The 16,350-nt window shown below is 42.9% G+C and overlaps 1 protein-coding gene across 1 annotated transcript in view; it reads left to right on the top strand.

Moving 5' to 3' along the window:
* The first annotated feature begins 3,095 nt into the window (after positions 1–3,095).
* The window catches only part of LOC8030143 (transmembrane protein 266), a 55,343-nt gene continuing 42,088 nt past the window's right edge, over positions 3,096–16,350 (top strand). The window contains exons 1-3 of the mRNA XM_042290414.1: positions 3,096–3,167; positions 9,045–9,122; positions 12,045–12,169. Of these exons, the coding sequence (XP_042146348.1) occupies positions 3,151–3,167; positions 9,045–9,122; positions 12,045–12,169 (220 nt within the window). The 5' untranslated portion in view covers positions 3,096–3,150. The remainder of the gene's footprint in view (positions 3,168–9,044; positions 9,123–12,044; positions 12,170–16,350) is intronic.

Below are 16,350 nucleotides of genomic sequence, written 5' to 3'. Positions count from 1 at the left end.
AGCAATACGGTTTTACGGAGAATAAGTCAACCGAAATGGCTCTACTTAGCATCAAAGAAAAAATACTTAATAATTTTGACAACAAACATTTCACTATCGGAATGTTTCTGGATTTCAGAAAGGCCTTTGATTCGATTAAACATGATATTTTGTTCTATAAATTACCGTTTTATGGAATAAGAGGTGTTGCTTTAGATTTAGTTCGTAGCTACTTATCTTGTCGACTACAATATACTAGTCTTAATGGCTACAGGTCCAAGTTAGAACAAATTTCGTACAGTATCCCACAAGGGTCTATTTTAGGTCCTCTCTTTTTTATTATTTATATTAATGATATCGTACGTATCACTAAAACTCCTGAAATAGTTTTGTATGCCGACGACACTAGCTTATTTTTCTCTGGCCCATGTCTGCGTGATCTTGAAATTTCTGCTAATACATGGCTGAGCGAGTTATCGTCCTGGCTAGACTCCAGTCAGCTTCAGTTAAATGTTACAAAAACTAAATATATAATTTTTAAGCCGCGAAGTAAACCGGATGACTGCGAAATTATTTTAAAATTCCAAGACTCTCCGATAGAGCGTGTCACTATCTACAAATTTTTGGGAATTCTCTTCGAAGAAAATTTAAGCTGGACTCCACATGTAAATAAAATTCATGCAAGCATCTCTAGATCTATTGGCATTTTATACAAAATAAGAACACTTGTCCCAGGCTGGTTAAGACGTCAGTTGTATTATTCACTAGTTCATTCCCACTTTCATTACTGTCTACTAGTCTGGGGTTCAACGACTAAGACAAATATTGATAGACTGTTTGTTTTGCAAAAAAGAGCAGTACGTTGTATTGAAAATCTTCAGCGCACCGACCACACAACGCCGTTTTTTCTAAAGCATAGCTTCCTTAATATTAGTCAGTTATTCCAGCTTAAACTTTCAATCCACATTTTTAATGAGTTCAATCGTGACTAGTCCACTTTTTTTGACGCATTCCTTCCTAGAAATATACAATACAATCTTCGGTATGACTCTTATAGAATACCTTGGTCAAGTACGAATTACGGACATACTCAATTAGCGTACTTTATTCCTGATTTCTTAAATAAACATACGGCCGTAAGAGAAATGATTCATGAATGCGGCTCAAAGCATACCTTTAAAAGAAATATAAAACGGTACCTTCTATCATGTCCCATTGAATGAATGTTTTTAAAAAGTGTTTGTATCCAATGGTTGAGCTTCATTTATTCTAGTGCATCCTATGTCCCCGAAAATTGTTATGACATGACTACTGTATAAGTTATGTTGTTTTGATCTTTATTTGTGGGCCGTTCTGTTTCCCCGTGGCTTCTGTGTTTATATTACAACGTGTCGTACTATACGCTGAGCAATGTAAACTGGTGATAGGGCCAAGTCAGGCAGAACCCATCTGCCTTTTGCCTTGTCATCCGAGACCTTGTGTCTGAATAAAACCAATTCAATTCAATTATTTTTGCGGTGGAAAAAAACCTGTACATTTTTTTTGTGACACCCTTTACAAAAGCAGCAGCTGCCGAGCAGGGCATTCTATTGTGTTCCGCAGTTGCTGTGGGAGGGTGACGAGCAACGTGCTTACACAAGTGTCATCGGTTATGTATAGATTTAACTTTAGCAAAGAATCGCACCGAAGTTGTAAGGGAACCGATTAGTGTATATCATAGCGATCACAAAGCAATCATCACTACCATTTCAAAATGAAGTACTGTAAACGACTTAATTTTCGAGAGGACCTAATTTTAGCTAATTTCGCGAATCGCCTACAATTCGCAAAAAATAGGTCCCGCGAACGATCCCAGTAAAATGTAAACACATTGGATTCTACAGGGTGATTCAAGGAGACGCCAGGCTCTTTAAATCGACCTCAAAGTTCGGTTTCTTAACCTATCGCGCTACGACTTTGTGCAGCGTTGCCCACAGATGGTGCATTTTTTAGCAAAATTTACAAAGAGCGAACTTACCTGAGGAAAAAGTAAAGAAAGAAAAAGGCTTAGCTCCTATGGAAACGAAGCGACGCCACCGGTCTTCAAACAACACGGTGCCGTTTCGCAAGGGAGACAAGAGATGGCGCAACGAACGCCACCAACGAACGAGCATACGGCGCCGAGAGCCGGCGTCTTTAGCAGACAATATTTTCGACTCAAAAGCGGCGCGCGCGTTCCGCAGGCGGCGACAGTCGCAGAAACAAAAACAGGCGCGTAACAACAAGGGACTGCAGTTCCTTGTCTGCGAAAGACGCCGGCTCTCGGCGTCGTAGGCTCGTTCGTTGGCGGCAGTTGGCTTGGCGACCGCTTGCGCCATTTCTTGTCTCCCGTGCGAAACGGCGCCGTGTTGTTTGAAGACCGGCGGCGTCGCTGCGTTTCCATAGGAGCTAAGCCTTTTTCTTTCTTTACTTTTTCCTCAGGTAAGTTCGCTCTTTGCAAATTTCACACACTCAAAAAAAAAAAAAAAAAGCACTATCTGTGGGCAACGCTGCACAAAGTCGTTGCGCGACAGGTTAAGAAACCGAATTTTGCGGTCGATTTAAAGAGGCTGGCGTCTCCTTGAATCACCCTGTATATTGAGATCCCACCGCGTCGCAAAAATTAGAACCCCCGAATTATTTTAAAATTTCAGCTTTGACCTAAATCGCGAAATATTGAGCCCGGGAAGAATAAGTCGTTTATAAACATTTGATGAAGTGCTTTTGTGTGTCTCTTGGTGAATAATTTGTGGTGGTGCACTACAGCTTCGCTGGCCAACAACATTCAGAGAGTGGAATGGCTCCAAAATGTTTTAATCAAATTCATGATTCAAAATGAAGAAAAGACATTTTCGCTTCCTTTTCAGTTAATTTTACATCTTCCTATATTTTCAATTTCATTCTTGATATGGAGTCTGAACTAAAATGAAGAAAAGACATTGTTGTGAAAATCCCGTACTCCTCTCGATATGAGTTTCGCTTCGCCAATTCCAGCCTGACTGGTTTCGATTTCGCCAGACAGCATGACGTACAGCCAAGGGTGTCGGAAAGCGGCGTGCGTCTGGCAACCAAGCAGCGCATGCGTAGTTCTGGTTTCCTGGGTCTTCCTGCGAGAGAAATCAAGAGAAGTTGCGCGGCTGAAATGCCGCCGATATGGCGCCTTCAATAAGGTGAGGCTGCGTTTTTAATTTCTACCTTACGTTAGCCCACTCTAGAGTACACACGTCTCGTACGTATTTCTCTCTGAAGGCTAGGAAATACGAACATCCTGTCAAATATGCGTGTCCGCGCTCGACGCACGCTGTCTCGCGCACCGACTTCGTTGACATCGCGGCTGCGACGATCGTTCTGGGTTAGGCCTTTCAGGAATATTTTTATTTCCGAAGCTTTCTTACCGTTCCTCGAACGTCTCTCCGTGAAATTCGCAGAGAGAATTACGCCCCTCCCCCACAAAACGAAACGAGTACAAACGAGGAATCTCCGTGTCGACACTGCGTCATCCGAGTTGCGGGGGTGTATCCGCTCTGTTGTTATTTTGGTGCTCTTTTCCACTAGGGATGCTGGGAACGGATGCAGTCAGTGGGATGCGATCTCCAGCATTCGTACTGCGCGAATCTCTACCGCGGTCACCAATAATCCTGTCCATTTTTACCGTCACGTTTCGTGTAAAAGTTTCACTTGGTCATCTTTACAGTGTCGGTAAACAATTTTGACAAGTCTCAACGTCATGTTAATAATGGTACCATGATAACATGAACGCCTGTGATTCATATTGTACAGATTTTGGGCCCTCCGCTTCCTTAGGATTTGGTTTTTGGCACTCAAATTTTACGTATACCTCTTTTCTTGTCTTTTGCACGCGCAGTTGCCGTGGAGAATAAGACTGGATGAGGTTTGTCTCTAGATTTAGTTTTTCCCCCTTTCCCCTTTCATGTTCGTCTTTTTAATCTGGGAAGTAACACCCCGAACTATCATAGAAAGGTGGGCGCAGACCTGTTACGGGGTCTGAAATATTAATTGTTAATTGTAATTTCACTGTGTGCCAGTTACCTAAACCGACAGGATGTCAAATACTACATTTAGTTTATTGGCATTGAATACTCATTTCAACGATATATTGAGACAGACTGTGTTTAACCGTTAACTCTTCTGCCGTGGAAAGGGCAGACGTGTTCATCAAGTTTCCATTGGAAACTTTACCATTGTCTTCTTCACCCTTTATTTTGAAAGAAAAAATTGGCATTATTTTTGTTGTTATTCATTGTCACTACTCAAAACTGTCATTTTGTTTCTCATCATCTTGCATAAAAAATACTGCCTGATTTCAAAGCCATGTTTAAACTAGGTGAAGAAAACATTTATTGAGGTCTTTGGGAGACATTAAATTTCTATTCTCCTAAATACCTCAGTAATGTTTTGGAACTCAGTAAATTATTTGTGCTGACCGTCATCACTCGAATAGAGTGGCCGTAATTGTCATAGAAAACAGGGCATTCATGCAGGCAGAAAGAAAAGCTCTGCTACTATCCTGTTTTGTGTAGAAATGCACATTTTTCGAGACTACTTTGTTCAGAACACAAGCACCTTTCTCCCCCTTTTTAAACAAGGAAGAAATGTTGCCGGTCGAAACATGCCAAAATCAGCAATATAAAAGAAGTCACATGTACACATGTTATGCAAACAAAACGTGTTGCCAGATGTATCCACAGAAAGAGCTTAAAGGGGTGTTTTTTAAATGGAGTAACACTTTCATAGTATGTTTATTTTTATAAAATTACATCCGTGACGTGTAAACAATCCTTCGGTTTTCTTCCACATGCTTAGTGCTGATTTCGCAGCCACTGTAAAATACAAAGCGTGCGCGCTTGTATGGTGGCTAGAAGGACTTGGTGTCCGGAGCGCCGCTCGAGGCGCGGGCCGTTTGAGGAAGACGAGGTAGGTGGCGCTGTGCAACGTAGGGCCGTCAGGATACGGGGTGGCACAGCCGCGCGACGCCTCAGCGCATCGTTGCGCGTTTAGTTTTCAGTGGGACCATATTTAGGGCTGTATCTCGAATTGTTTTGCTGATGTTCATTCAGAATTCCCGACTGTTAGGCACACCAATCTAGCGTTCACAGAATTAACTTCTTGCAAGCGGTTCCACGTAAGGGTGACTACCGTTCTGTCGATACTCGAGGGGCAACCTTTTCTGGCGTTCTCTTGCGCGGGCGCAGCTTTGATCGGTGTTTGAAGCGCATGTATTGCCACCAAATTCCAGCAGTATTGTTTTGTGCGCTGCTGGGTGGAAATCGAAATTATATTTATATTTCACATACTTGGAATAGCCACATCCGCCCACAGGAGTTTCACTACATCTGCTGTAAGCGACTTAATTTTCACGAGGACCCAATTTCGGTGCAAAATAGGTCCCGCGAACAATTCTGCTAAAATGTAAACACATTGGAATCCATATTAAAGTCCTACCGCATGGCGAAAACTAGAACCCGCGAATTATTCCAAAACTTCAGCTTTGAGCCCGCGTAAATTAAGTCGTTTACATTAGACATTTGTGGTAGCGATGTCGTCGGCCGATTTTACTGCCACTAAAAAATGGGGAAGGGGGGGGGTTTGTGGTCCAGACTAATGAGGGGTGAATCTGGAACACCCCAGCTAACGAATGAGGCTTGGCACATTCTTTCGAAGCTATCATGGTGGTTCCATACTAGATGCCAGACTATGATGTTTATGGCACATTGAAAGAAAAACCTTTTTAAATCGGTTTCCCTAAACGGTCATGTCATTTGATAAAATAAATCATAACAAACGGTAAGAAAAACACAACGCCAGAAAGCAACAGAATTGGCACTTTGTTCACCTACCTGAGGTTATTGCTTTACAAAAAATATACAGAAGTTATTTCAACATGTTTCACCAGCAAATAAAAGCGTTCCGAAAATGGCAGTAATATTTCACACAATATACTTAGAGTAATATTCAATAATGATACTAATAGATAACAGCTTGTACAGAAAAACTGAGCAGCTATATCTACACTCCACACTTCTGCTCACCTTCGGGACCACAGAAGAAACCGTTCACTGTCTTTGGGCACCGAAAATAATGCGCGCTTTCGCTCAGCCGAGCGGTAACCTGTCTTGCATCCAGGCACGCAGCAGTGCCTGTTCCTTGGCGACCGCTTCGGCGCTGCCCCGTCCGCCATTTCGCTCACCTCGGTGATTTCATTCGTTTCATGCCTTCAGTCACTCTATTTAATCACTCCTCGGCCAAATTACAGCACATGCTCACGCTCACCAAGCGTCCTTTTGTTTCTGTGTCTCGCTTCACCGGCTTCACTCCCGCTTCGGCTCAACCCGTCTCGGCATCCCAGAGTGTTGTGGCTCCACCTATCCACGTCTTCCTCAAACGGCCCGCGCTTGTCAATGGAAGGGGGAGCTCGCTCCGGACACCAAGTCCTTCTAGCCACCATAGCGCTTGTCACAAGGAGCGTTCACCACCTACTTTTGGAACACTTGAAATATAGGCCAAAGGACATATTCACTGTCCACCCCAGCAAGCGTGTGTGAGTCCACCAAGCCAACTGAGGTGGTCCTCAGTGTTGTCGGTGGGTGGCTGATTAAAGCAGCCAAAACACATTGAAGTAGCCATTTTATTTATTTTTGTGCCAAACTTGTCGCCACCATACTTCTTAGAAAGATGTATCACAAAAAGTTAAACTAAAATGAGGCTCTGCACACCCTTAGTCAATGTGAATAAATGCTGGTACAACAAGAGTAATTAAGGTCATTTTTTTTAAAAAGCTCAAAATGTTCAGAACCAATGATGATGATGCTTTTTCTTGCAGCCGCAGGCCAAACTTCAGTTTAAGAATTGCTATGTCAAGCTTCATCGTGTTTGTCAGTTTTGTTTTTTAACGAAACTTCAAAAAGCACATGATCACAATTTGCATTTGGTATAAGAAGGGATAGGAGTTTCAGAGCACCATTTGCAAGATTTGACAAGGACGTACGCCAGAAACGCTGTTGTAAGTGGCTGCTCTGTGCAAGCAATTTAGGCATTTTGTATGGTCCTAGGTGCTAGAAACTGACTGCAGGTGCCAGATTTGTGATTCTAGCTCATGAGAACATCATCCAATAAAGTGAGGTGGAAGTCTCATTATATCCGCGCAATGCTTGAGCCTTTGAAGTGCGGTCAGAGCATTTAGCAACCATGATTGCATCTGGCTATTTGCCTTCTTGGACATTTCTTGAATCTTTAATAAAAAGTTTTGATAGCTTCTCGCAGAAGACATCTCTTAGGTCTTCTGTCTCTGGACCTAGGAAGGTAGATCTCATGTTGAATAGGTCCAGGAATAGGAAGCTTGTTAATGAGTCGCATCATAGCCAAAAAGTAGCCAAGGAGGCCAAGGAGCAAACTTCAAGTTTTGGTTGCCAGTCGTGGTTGAAAGTAGCCAATTTGGCACAAAGTAGCCACCAACGGCAACACTGGTGCTCCTCCATGTCAGCTGCTTCTCCCAGAAGCCAGTGCAAAGCGATGTAGCTTTACTCGCATCCTCTGTGCAAAGCGGTAAAGCTTGATGCAAGAGCTTCACCATTTCACTTTTATTTACCGTCAAGGTACAAAGTGTAATGTAATTTGACATAAATAAATAAATAAATAGGGGTGCAAGCACAAAACATGCCTGACAGGAGCGGAGCGGATGCTTTAAAAATGAAGGGTTCTGCCAGACCCCCATACTGCTCCTATACCGTTCTGTTAAATTCAACCAGGGCCTACTCTACCGTGTGTTTCTGTTTTTCCACTCTCGTTCTAACAAGTGCCCAGCCCTCCTTTGTTCATGACTATTTTTTTGTTTCATTGGTGATATTACTGCTTTACCACATCAACATGATAACATAAGGGAGAGCTATCTGTGCCTTGTTTTATGCTCTACTGGGATCAATACAGAAGGCTGTTTCAAATTTATAGAGCCATCATTTATGAGGAAGGCTGACAGCAGGAATGTTTCATGCCCTTTTGATTGGCCATTTTCAGGTAACCACATTTGTCACTGGTGACACTTTAGGGCACTAGAAATAATATATAGCAGTAATTAAAAGAAAATAAAATCAACACAATTAAAGTTTATTCCAACTTTACACAACGAGGGTCATAGGAACCTCGTGGACATTTCCTCACCTCTACGAGTTGCATCATCACTGTACACTGGCTCTTAGACAAAGACAGCCAACCGTTCTCGACTTACCTTAATGTGCCCATAGATGTCTGGTAGGGGGCCGCGGCTTGGAATTTTATACCATTGGGTGCCGACAGATAAACTATGGTTGTAAGAAATTTCTCGAATCCCACAGGTGCTTCCGTTCCGAGTTGTTCACATTGTCAAAATTGAACTCCTGCCCTCTTGTCCAGGTTTGGGCGTCTGCAGGGTTACGGTTCTTTGGCTTAGCATACGAAGGCGTAAACACCGTATGGATGCCCAAGGGACACAAAGCTCCTCTATGTCGCACGATTAGAGTGAAGCAGCATTGGGGAGGGTCCGGACAGCCTCTCATAGATTGTGACCTGCCCTCATCCTGCCACCTTCACTGTGTCGAGGCCAGTAGCAGTGTAGTAAGGTGGGCTGTTGGACCGTTATAAACACAGCCTGTTGTAGGAGACAGAAGTGCATTGGATTGAGGCATTGCAAGTTCTTTTCACTGCGGAAATCACATTCCAGCTTGCTTACCTTTAGCTTTTAGCATCTCAAAATTCTTCAGAATTGACTAAGGATTTAGTGGAAAAATGTTTTATCAGATATGTCCTGATTAATCTGTAAACCTGTAAACTTAGAAATAGTGCCTTTAGGCCTAATGTAATTGTAATCTGCTACAAATAACTTGAACCCTCTGACTTGCTGTTTGTAACTGTGGAAGTACTCTTGCTGAAGAGAAAATTACACTCCTTGTTTTGAAATGTAATTGTGAGGTCAGATTTCTTTTGCTGTGCCTGATCATGCCCTCATGCTGTTCAAGTATGCTTGTAAAATGGTGACTTTTGTTTTCTTGATGCAGTAAAGAAGAATTGATGAGGAACTCTGATCCCCTAGTCTGGGAACTAGGTGGTACAGACGATGCAGAGAAAACCGAAAGGCAAGTATGGTGTGATCTTCCCTTTAGAACTATACTGGACATCTGTGGCAAGGTTTTAGTGGCGTACACCTCAGCAAGCAAAATCTTACGGTGTGATGCTTGGTCTCAGCACGTCTTAACAAATATTTTATTTGCACCACAGAAACTTATTCTCAGAACGTGACTCCTTTTTTATTCATTTACACCAGGCAGCAAACTGAATTAAGGGCCTCTGCCAAGGTATTTCTTCATGGCTTACATGTTTACTCATTCACAACATAACAGGGATCTTATATCAGAGGAAATATATTTGGAGCTGAAATCTAACGGCTTTTTGCGTAAAACCTATTTTGGCCTGCCTTCACTTTTCCAGTCACATGCAGGGATGACACAAAACTCTTCATATATACAGGGTGTTTCAGAGAACGCAGGCCAAATCGCTCCTGCGAAAACTACTCATCGTAACGAGAAAAGGCTTGTGGCGTTTTAGTCCTGGGCCAGGGGTCCATTTAGGAAAATTATTAAAGTCCAGGGTAATTAAGTTGTTAATTATTTTTGCGTAATTAACTTTTTTAATATTGTGTTTAAGGGCATGGTTTAAATTATAAAATTGCTCAGCATCATCGAAAAACACTAAATCAACAAATTGCAGAATGATAGAAGGCACGCGAAGCATTTTACGGCTTTCTGAAAAGACTGCACAAAATCTATGGGTTTTTAAGTTTCGGTTTGCTATTGGAGCGCATCTCAGCCCCGGCGGCACCGCGCCCCGTGGAGAGATAGTGCAACCAGCCTCTGCTGCGTCGCGCGATGACAGCGGAGCAGAGGTTGGTTGCACTATTTCTCCACGGGGCGCGGTGCCGCCAGGGCTGAGATGCGCTCCGATAGCAAACCGAAACTTAAAAACCCATAGATTTTGCAGTTTTTTCAGAAAGCCGTAAAATGCTTTGCATGCCTTCTATCATTCTGCAATTTGTTGATTTAGTGTTTTTCGATGATGCTGAGCAATTTTATAATTTAAACCATGCCCTTAAACACAATATTAAAAAAGTTAATTACACAAAAATAATTAACAACTTAATTATCCCAGACTTTAATAATTTTCCTAAATGGGGTCCCTGGCCCAGGACCAAAATGCCACAAGCCTTTTTTCGTTGCAATGTGTAGTTTTTGCAGGAGCGATTTGGCTTGCATTCTCCGAAACACCTTGCATATAAAATATCCGAAGTCATCTTGGGTACATTTTGAGATGGCCCGAGTATATGAGTGTCAAATGTACATGAGTGTCAAAAGGCAGAATACCTTTATTATCGGAAACTGAAAATGCAGGTTGATGGTTTTCAATGTTGTAACTTGAAGGAATACTGACCCGAAATTTCAAGCTCTCAAAACAAGGCTGGACAGATGGGCGGGACGCTGCAAAACCCCAAGACATCACTCGTACAGCGATCTCTAACGGATCGCCATACTTTTGGAAAAGAAGTGCAATATTGAACATGTCCGACGAGGTTGACGAGACGAGTCACGTCACGATTCCGACTCCCTCTCCTCCTTGCTACGTCCTGTCGAGCTGGTGAATTGAAGCGAGAAGAGAAGCGAGGCCGCTTCCCATTATTCTCAAATACTCCCAGAGGACAAAGACGTCAAAGACCTCGCTTGATTGCGCCCTTCTTTTCCAAAAGTATGGCCATCCGTTTGAAATGTCGATGTATGAGGGAAGTTTTGGAGTTCGTAATGCCCCATTCAACGCTTCTGCAACCTTATTTTGCGAAATCCAATTTTTCGGTTTAGTATCCCTTTAATGGCGATGCATGACGTGCATATTGGAAGTATGAGGGCCATTGTTTGGTGGCATTATTTATGCTAATGGCCAATCTCATATGCTTTGAAAGGTAATTTCTGACTGCTCTTAGGTTAAACACTGTACTATATATGGCACATCAGTTCGGAGAGTACAGAATTCGGGTGAATGGGTAGGTAATATGAGATTTGTCCTATGCAATGCATTCTCCTGATCCACCAAATAGTAGAGAACACATCTGCCAGTATAGGGTTAGTTTGCGTTTGCATAATTCTTTTTCTGGAATCTCGGCTGCAGCCACCAGTCTTGCTGTTGTCCACCCTTTTGTTTCAAAAGCATTGGAGCAGGTGTTTACTCAATGCCTACATGGAATTAGCCCTGGGGTCATCCACAGCACTCTGCTGCGTTCATTTCTGCTGCACGTCAACTATGACTAAAACTCATTTCCAGTGGAGAAGGGTAAAGCAAGGAACACATGAGTGGTGAAACAGGGCGCCGCGTGGCGCTCGCTGCTAAGCGCACAACAGGTGCACCTCGCGGCATTTTCTGAACCGACTAGATCCGAGCGCCGCGACAACGCAAGGAGGTGATGTAAGGATGCGAGCACTGGTTGCTACGGATACTGTGCTGCACGGTGCCTGCTTTCATCGCTCATGTGTTCCCTGCTTAACAGTGGTAGAAAGTTATTTTGAAATGTCTCTACAATAACAATATAATCTGAAACATATTCTAATGAGCATGTTTCACACGTAGTGTAGCCAGCACGTGCCCGGGAGTTTAGTAACAAAGCGAGAATATCAGATTGACCAGTGTCACACTTGTCACTTTTTTTTTAAATAATTTTGTACATGAGGAAATTCCCTACACTGAAGCACTTGATGCGTGATTGTATACCTCTTGATGCTGTAAACATCCTCTATGAGCCTATTCATCAGGTAATAACATGCTATGTGCTGTGCAAACTGTTTTTGCATGGAGTGGCTATACATGATGTCTTGACAGACAATGGTAAAATATTGTTTTGTAAACCATCATTTTCTGGGACAACAAGAATCCTTTGAGGTTTCTTTCAGGTGCCAGCTTTTGTAGGTGGTGTAGCAACAATCTTATGCTGACCCCTGGTGTCGTTTTTCTTTTCACAGGCTCTGTGAGTGCCTCTGGATTGCTCTGAACAGCAGGTTTTGTAATATTATAATTGTGACAATAACTGTGATTGAAAGTCTAGTCATCCTCTCCGAACTGCTCATAGATTTAGAATATATCCAAGGTAAGATGGCTGTTCTATCCATGATATTGATGCAAGACATTTACAAATTGTTTCAGATCCATTTCATCCTTGCTTTTATGTTTTCATATCATTTTGTATGAATAACGTTGTGGGCACCCATTCATATTTTGTTTTGCATACTGTAAAACTTGACTGTTGAATGCATATTTTAGGTTCATTATACTTCTTGCTTATTAGTAGTTTGAATGAATTTTTGCTGAGGTGGATGTTTAGTTTTACAAAAATATTAGAGGCTTTCATATTGCACACAGTTGTGCCTAATTTCCTCTTGACCAGTAGGTGTTTTTATATGTTAAGAAGTATGCAAATGTGCAAGGGTAACTTGAAATTGTCCTTGTGAAAGTCTTAATTAACTTCCTTTGTTTATTGTTAAAACGAAATTTTACTTGGCACAGAACTGGCAAATGTTAAAATTATTTTATTTAGCCTGAGTCACCTTCATAATTATCAAAATGTGCTCTCAAGCACATCAACTCCAAATGAAAAAGAGCTCTGCAGTACCCTTAAATCAGTGTTGGGTATAGTACCTGCAATAAAGTACAGTGGAGACTTGTTGATATGTTCCCGGTTGATATGTTTTGCCTGCTGTTGCGTTCACAAGCGCCGGTCCCGTTTAACTCCCATAGAGATACATGTTCTAGTTTCCCGTCTGTTATGTTTGACTTCCCTGTTACGTTCAAAATCTGCCCATTGACGCTCACAAACCCGCGCTCCTGGGCCGCGTGCGGCGGATTTTCGGTCTACTGTTGGCAACGTATGCCTCTAGGCCTCTCTGCTGGATTCTTCAAATTATCTACCGTAATATCCCGAGTCATCGCCCACCCCCCAACCGCCTGAAATTCGTTAAAAAAGTGGGGTGGGCCATGTCTCGGTGGGTGAGCACAAACACTTGAAAAAAAGCGGAAAAAACCGCCTATTTTTCTCTGCGTATCTAGCGCTGATGCACAAGAGATACATCAAACTCAAAACTCGATTTAGTTTCATCATTTCATAGAAAAAAAATGCTCACGAAAGAATATTTTACTATAGCGAAGTCCGTTGCTTGCATACGCGCTAGAAACACCGCCGATCTGCAATAGCACGAACGTTTGTTCCGTGAAAGAATGTCACCATTATGTTCTCCTAGTTATTAAAAAAAGAAAAGTCTACAAGAAAATAGAAAAACCGACCAGGCGCAACGAGCGAGCGAGCGGACCAAAGAAGCGACCAAGAGCAATGCTGGGAAAGCCGGCGGTCGCGTTGGCAAATACTTTGGCGTCGGGCCAAGTCGGGCGCCTTGTCAATTGCAAGCTCTTGCGCAACTTTCTTGTTTGGTGCGTACATACGTGCGTCCGTGCACGGCGGGCTATCAATGCACGGTTGGGACGCTCTGCAAACGTCTGTGTAGGACGTTCCAGCAAACTTTATTTACGCTTTGGCTTTGCCTAAAATATTGCACAACCGCTGTCGCGACGGGCGGGAAGAAGGAGCGGGTTCGCGGTGGCCTTACTTCGGCGGAGACAGACTTTGACCTAACACTCCGCGGTTACGTTAACAAACTCTTATTTTTATCTCCATCGTTTTCTTTTCGCACGGATACGGATACACGACCACTTTGGGGTCGCTCATGGAGGAAATGCGTAAACAAAAAGAAGTGTTTTTCCCTCCTTCGTTTTACTTTGTCACGGACGTCCTCCAACTGTAAGGTCCGCGGCCGCGTCATTCGGGTAGGATGAGTGTTCGCGGATCCCAGAGTCCGCGCTGGGGTATTTGAAGGGGTGGGCGATGACTCGGTGTTTTTTCGGAAATCGATATTGGCCCCAAAAAATGGGGTGGGCGATGGCTCGGGGATGGGCGATGACTCGGGATTTTACGGTAGTCGAATCCAAATCCGTTCGAATCCATAGCGGCTAGCGAGCGAGCGATGGCACGATCGGAGTCCGTTTAGGATAGCTCAACCAGCTCAAAGATTTCAAAGTTTTAATGCGCTAGTCTCTAGCGCGTGTTTTAGTTCTTGGATCTTAATGGATTCCGTTCCTGTCGGACGTTTTGATGGAACTGATGGCAACGCTGCGAGCTCAGTGTGACGCCCGTTTTGACTTCGGGAGTGGAGCAAGAGCTGAGAAAAACTTGGTCGATGCTCGACGTGAATCAGTGCAGTTGTCAGAAATCGTGCTGTTAACGATTTCTAGCAAAATAAAGGTACCGTTTTATTTCTCTATTAGCTTCGCGCGACATTCATCGTTCTATTTTCCCCACTGAGCAACATGAAAAGTTGCCCCTCGAGGTAGCAATCATGGTTGCGTTTTAATCGGGTAGATACGGTATAGGTTGACTGCTAGTTCTAAACAACGGTGCCGAAAAAGAATGCCCAGCTATATGGTAACATACATGGTAGTTCTCCGAACCCCCAAAAGTCATTCTGAAGTAAATCCCAGTGTAAGGGTTGCTCCCAGTCACATCTGTAGCCCCACCAGCAGCGTTATCGGTTGTTACGTTTTCTCAGGTGATGCATTCTTTTTTCCGCGGTCCCTGAAAAACATATTAGCGAGGTTCTATGGTGCAAAGTACTTGAGAGATTATGTATTCCAAGTAAAATAGTAAGTACACCGTGCACTTGAAGTAAAGTGCTATAAATACAATGTACTTTCAAGTAACGCACAAACACTTTTTAGCACAACCTTTTATGATGCCATTTCATTCACTTCTACAGTGTTTTTCTTTTTTTTTCAAACTGTTGTGCATTGTTGCGGAGGTAATGAAGGTGCATCAGTTATTTTCCAAGATGGCGGCGAGTATAGACTAAAGTCAAGATTCGCCACAGAGTCGTTGTTTTATCCTCGCTTACAAACTATTTAACACGGTCAACTTATAAGGCACTTATCTGTATTGGTCTTATTGCCACCGTTACTTCACTCAGAGAAATTATCAGATGACGTTTTGAAAGACGATAGCGCTTTTTCACATGACGATATGCGTTTGAGACATCGTCTGTCCTCTTTTTCTTCCTCCTCCACAAGTTTTCCGTTTTTGAGCACAGCTTTTAGGCGCCCGTTTCTGGCTTGAGCGACGTCGCCGGCAGCATAACCGTGAGGTCACGTGACCCCCGTGAGGTCAGGCGACCCCGGTGATGTCACATGACCCCCGTGAGGTCATGTGACCCCTGTGAGGTCACGTGACTTCCGTGAGGGTGACCCTCTTGACATCACGTGCAGTAGCAAGCAGGATAAGGAGGTGAGGAGAAGAGAGGAGGGGTATACTCTCCCCTCAGTACCCTTCCCTCCTCTTCCTCAACAGCTGCGCTCTAATTCGGCGTTACAGGGAGTTGTAAACGACTTTCGCTTTTTCAAACCACGGTATCAGGTTTCATTCATTGTGTATACAATATGCCATTTTTTTGTTTTCAAAGTTGGGGAATGTATTTTGAAGTCGGGAGTTGTACTTTTTTTAAAAATTACCAGAAAAAAATACTTTAAGTAAATTACAAGTACACATTCGGAGAATGTACTTCATGTAAAGTACAAGTACACACTCAGAGAATGTACTTCAAGCAAAGTACAAGTACACTATCGAAGAATGTACTTCAAGTAAAGTAGAAGTCCACACTCGGAGAATGTACTTCAAGTAAAGTACCTGTTTTATAAGCCTACTTAAAGTAGTATCTTAAGTACAATATACTTAAAGTACTTCTTGACATTGGGTTAAATAGCAACCATGCCAGGATTACTGCATGTCTAGCCGGCTGGGAAAACATCACCGGATGGGTCCAGCCAACGTTGAGCCCTGCTGTCGTGACAACATTTATGGTGTTATGATTCCTGTAAATCAAAGAGATCAAACTGTCAAATCCAATACCAAATTATTGTTGACTCTGCATTCTAGATTGACTTTGTGTTCGTGTTGCACTAGGTCCCCTGCAAAGTCCTGCTGTTTCGCATTCAGACGCTTGTATGCTTTCAGAATGCTTCCAAAGGCTAATTGCCCTCCTGTGAAAATTTGACAGAAGGTGGCATGAAGCACTAAAACCAACTGCCACTGCTGAGTTGGCAGCATGACTTGGTGCAATAGCTGGAAGTCATAATGGTTGAAAATTGCAACCTAAATAGCATTATTTATATTGGGATTCTTCATTTTGTGAAATCTGGAGGATTAAAGTCGGGTTTTACTTCACTAAAGGAAAT

The sequence above is a fragment of the Ixodes scapularis genome, unplaced genomic scaffold (genome assembly GCF_016920785.2).
Source record: "Ixodes scapularis isolate PalLabHiFi unplaced genomic scaffold, ASM1692078v2 PGA_scaffold1__304_contigs__length_218370807, whole genome shotgun sequence".
Lineage (NCBI taxonomy): Eukaryota > Metazoa > Arthropoda > Arachnida > Ixodida > Ixodidae > Ixodes > Ixodes scapularis.
The sequence above is the reverse complement of the archived record's forward strand: the minus strand, read 5'-3'. Positions and strand labels throughout refer to the sequence as shown.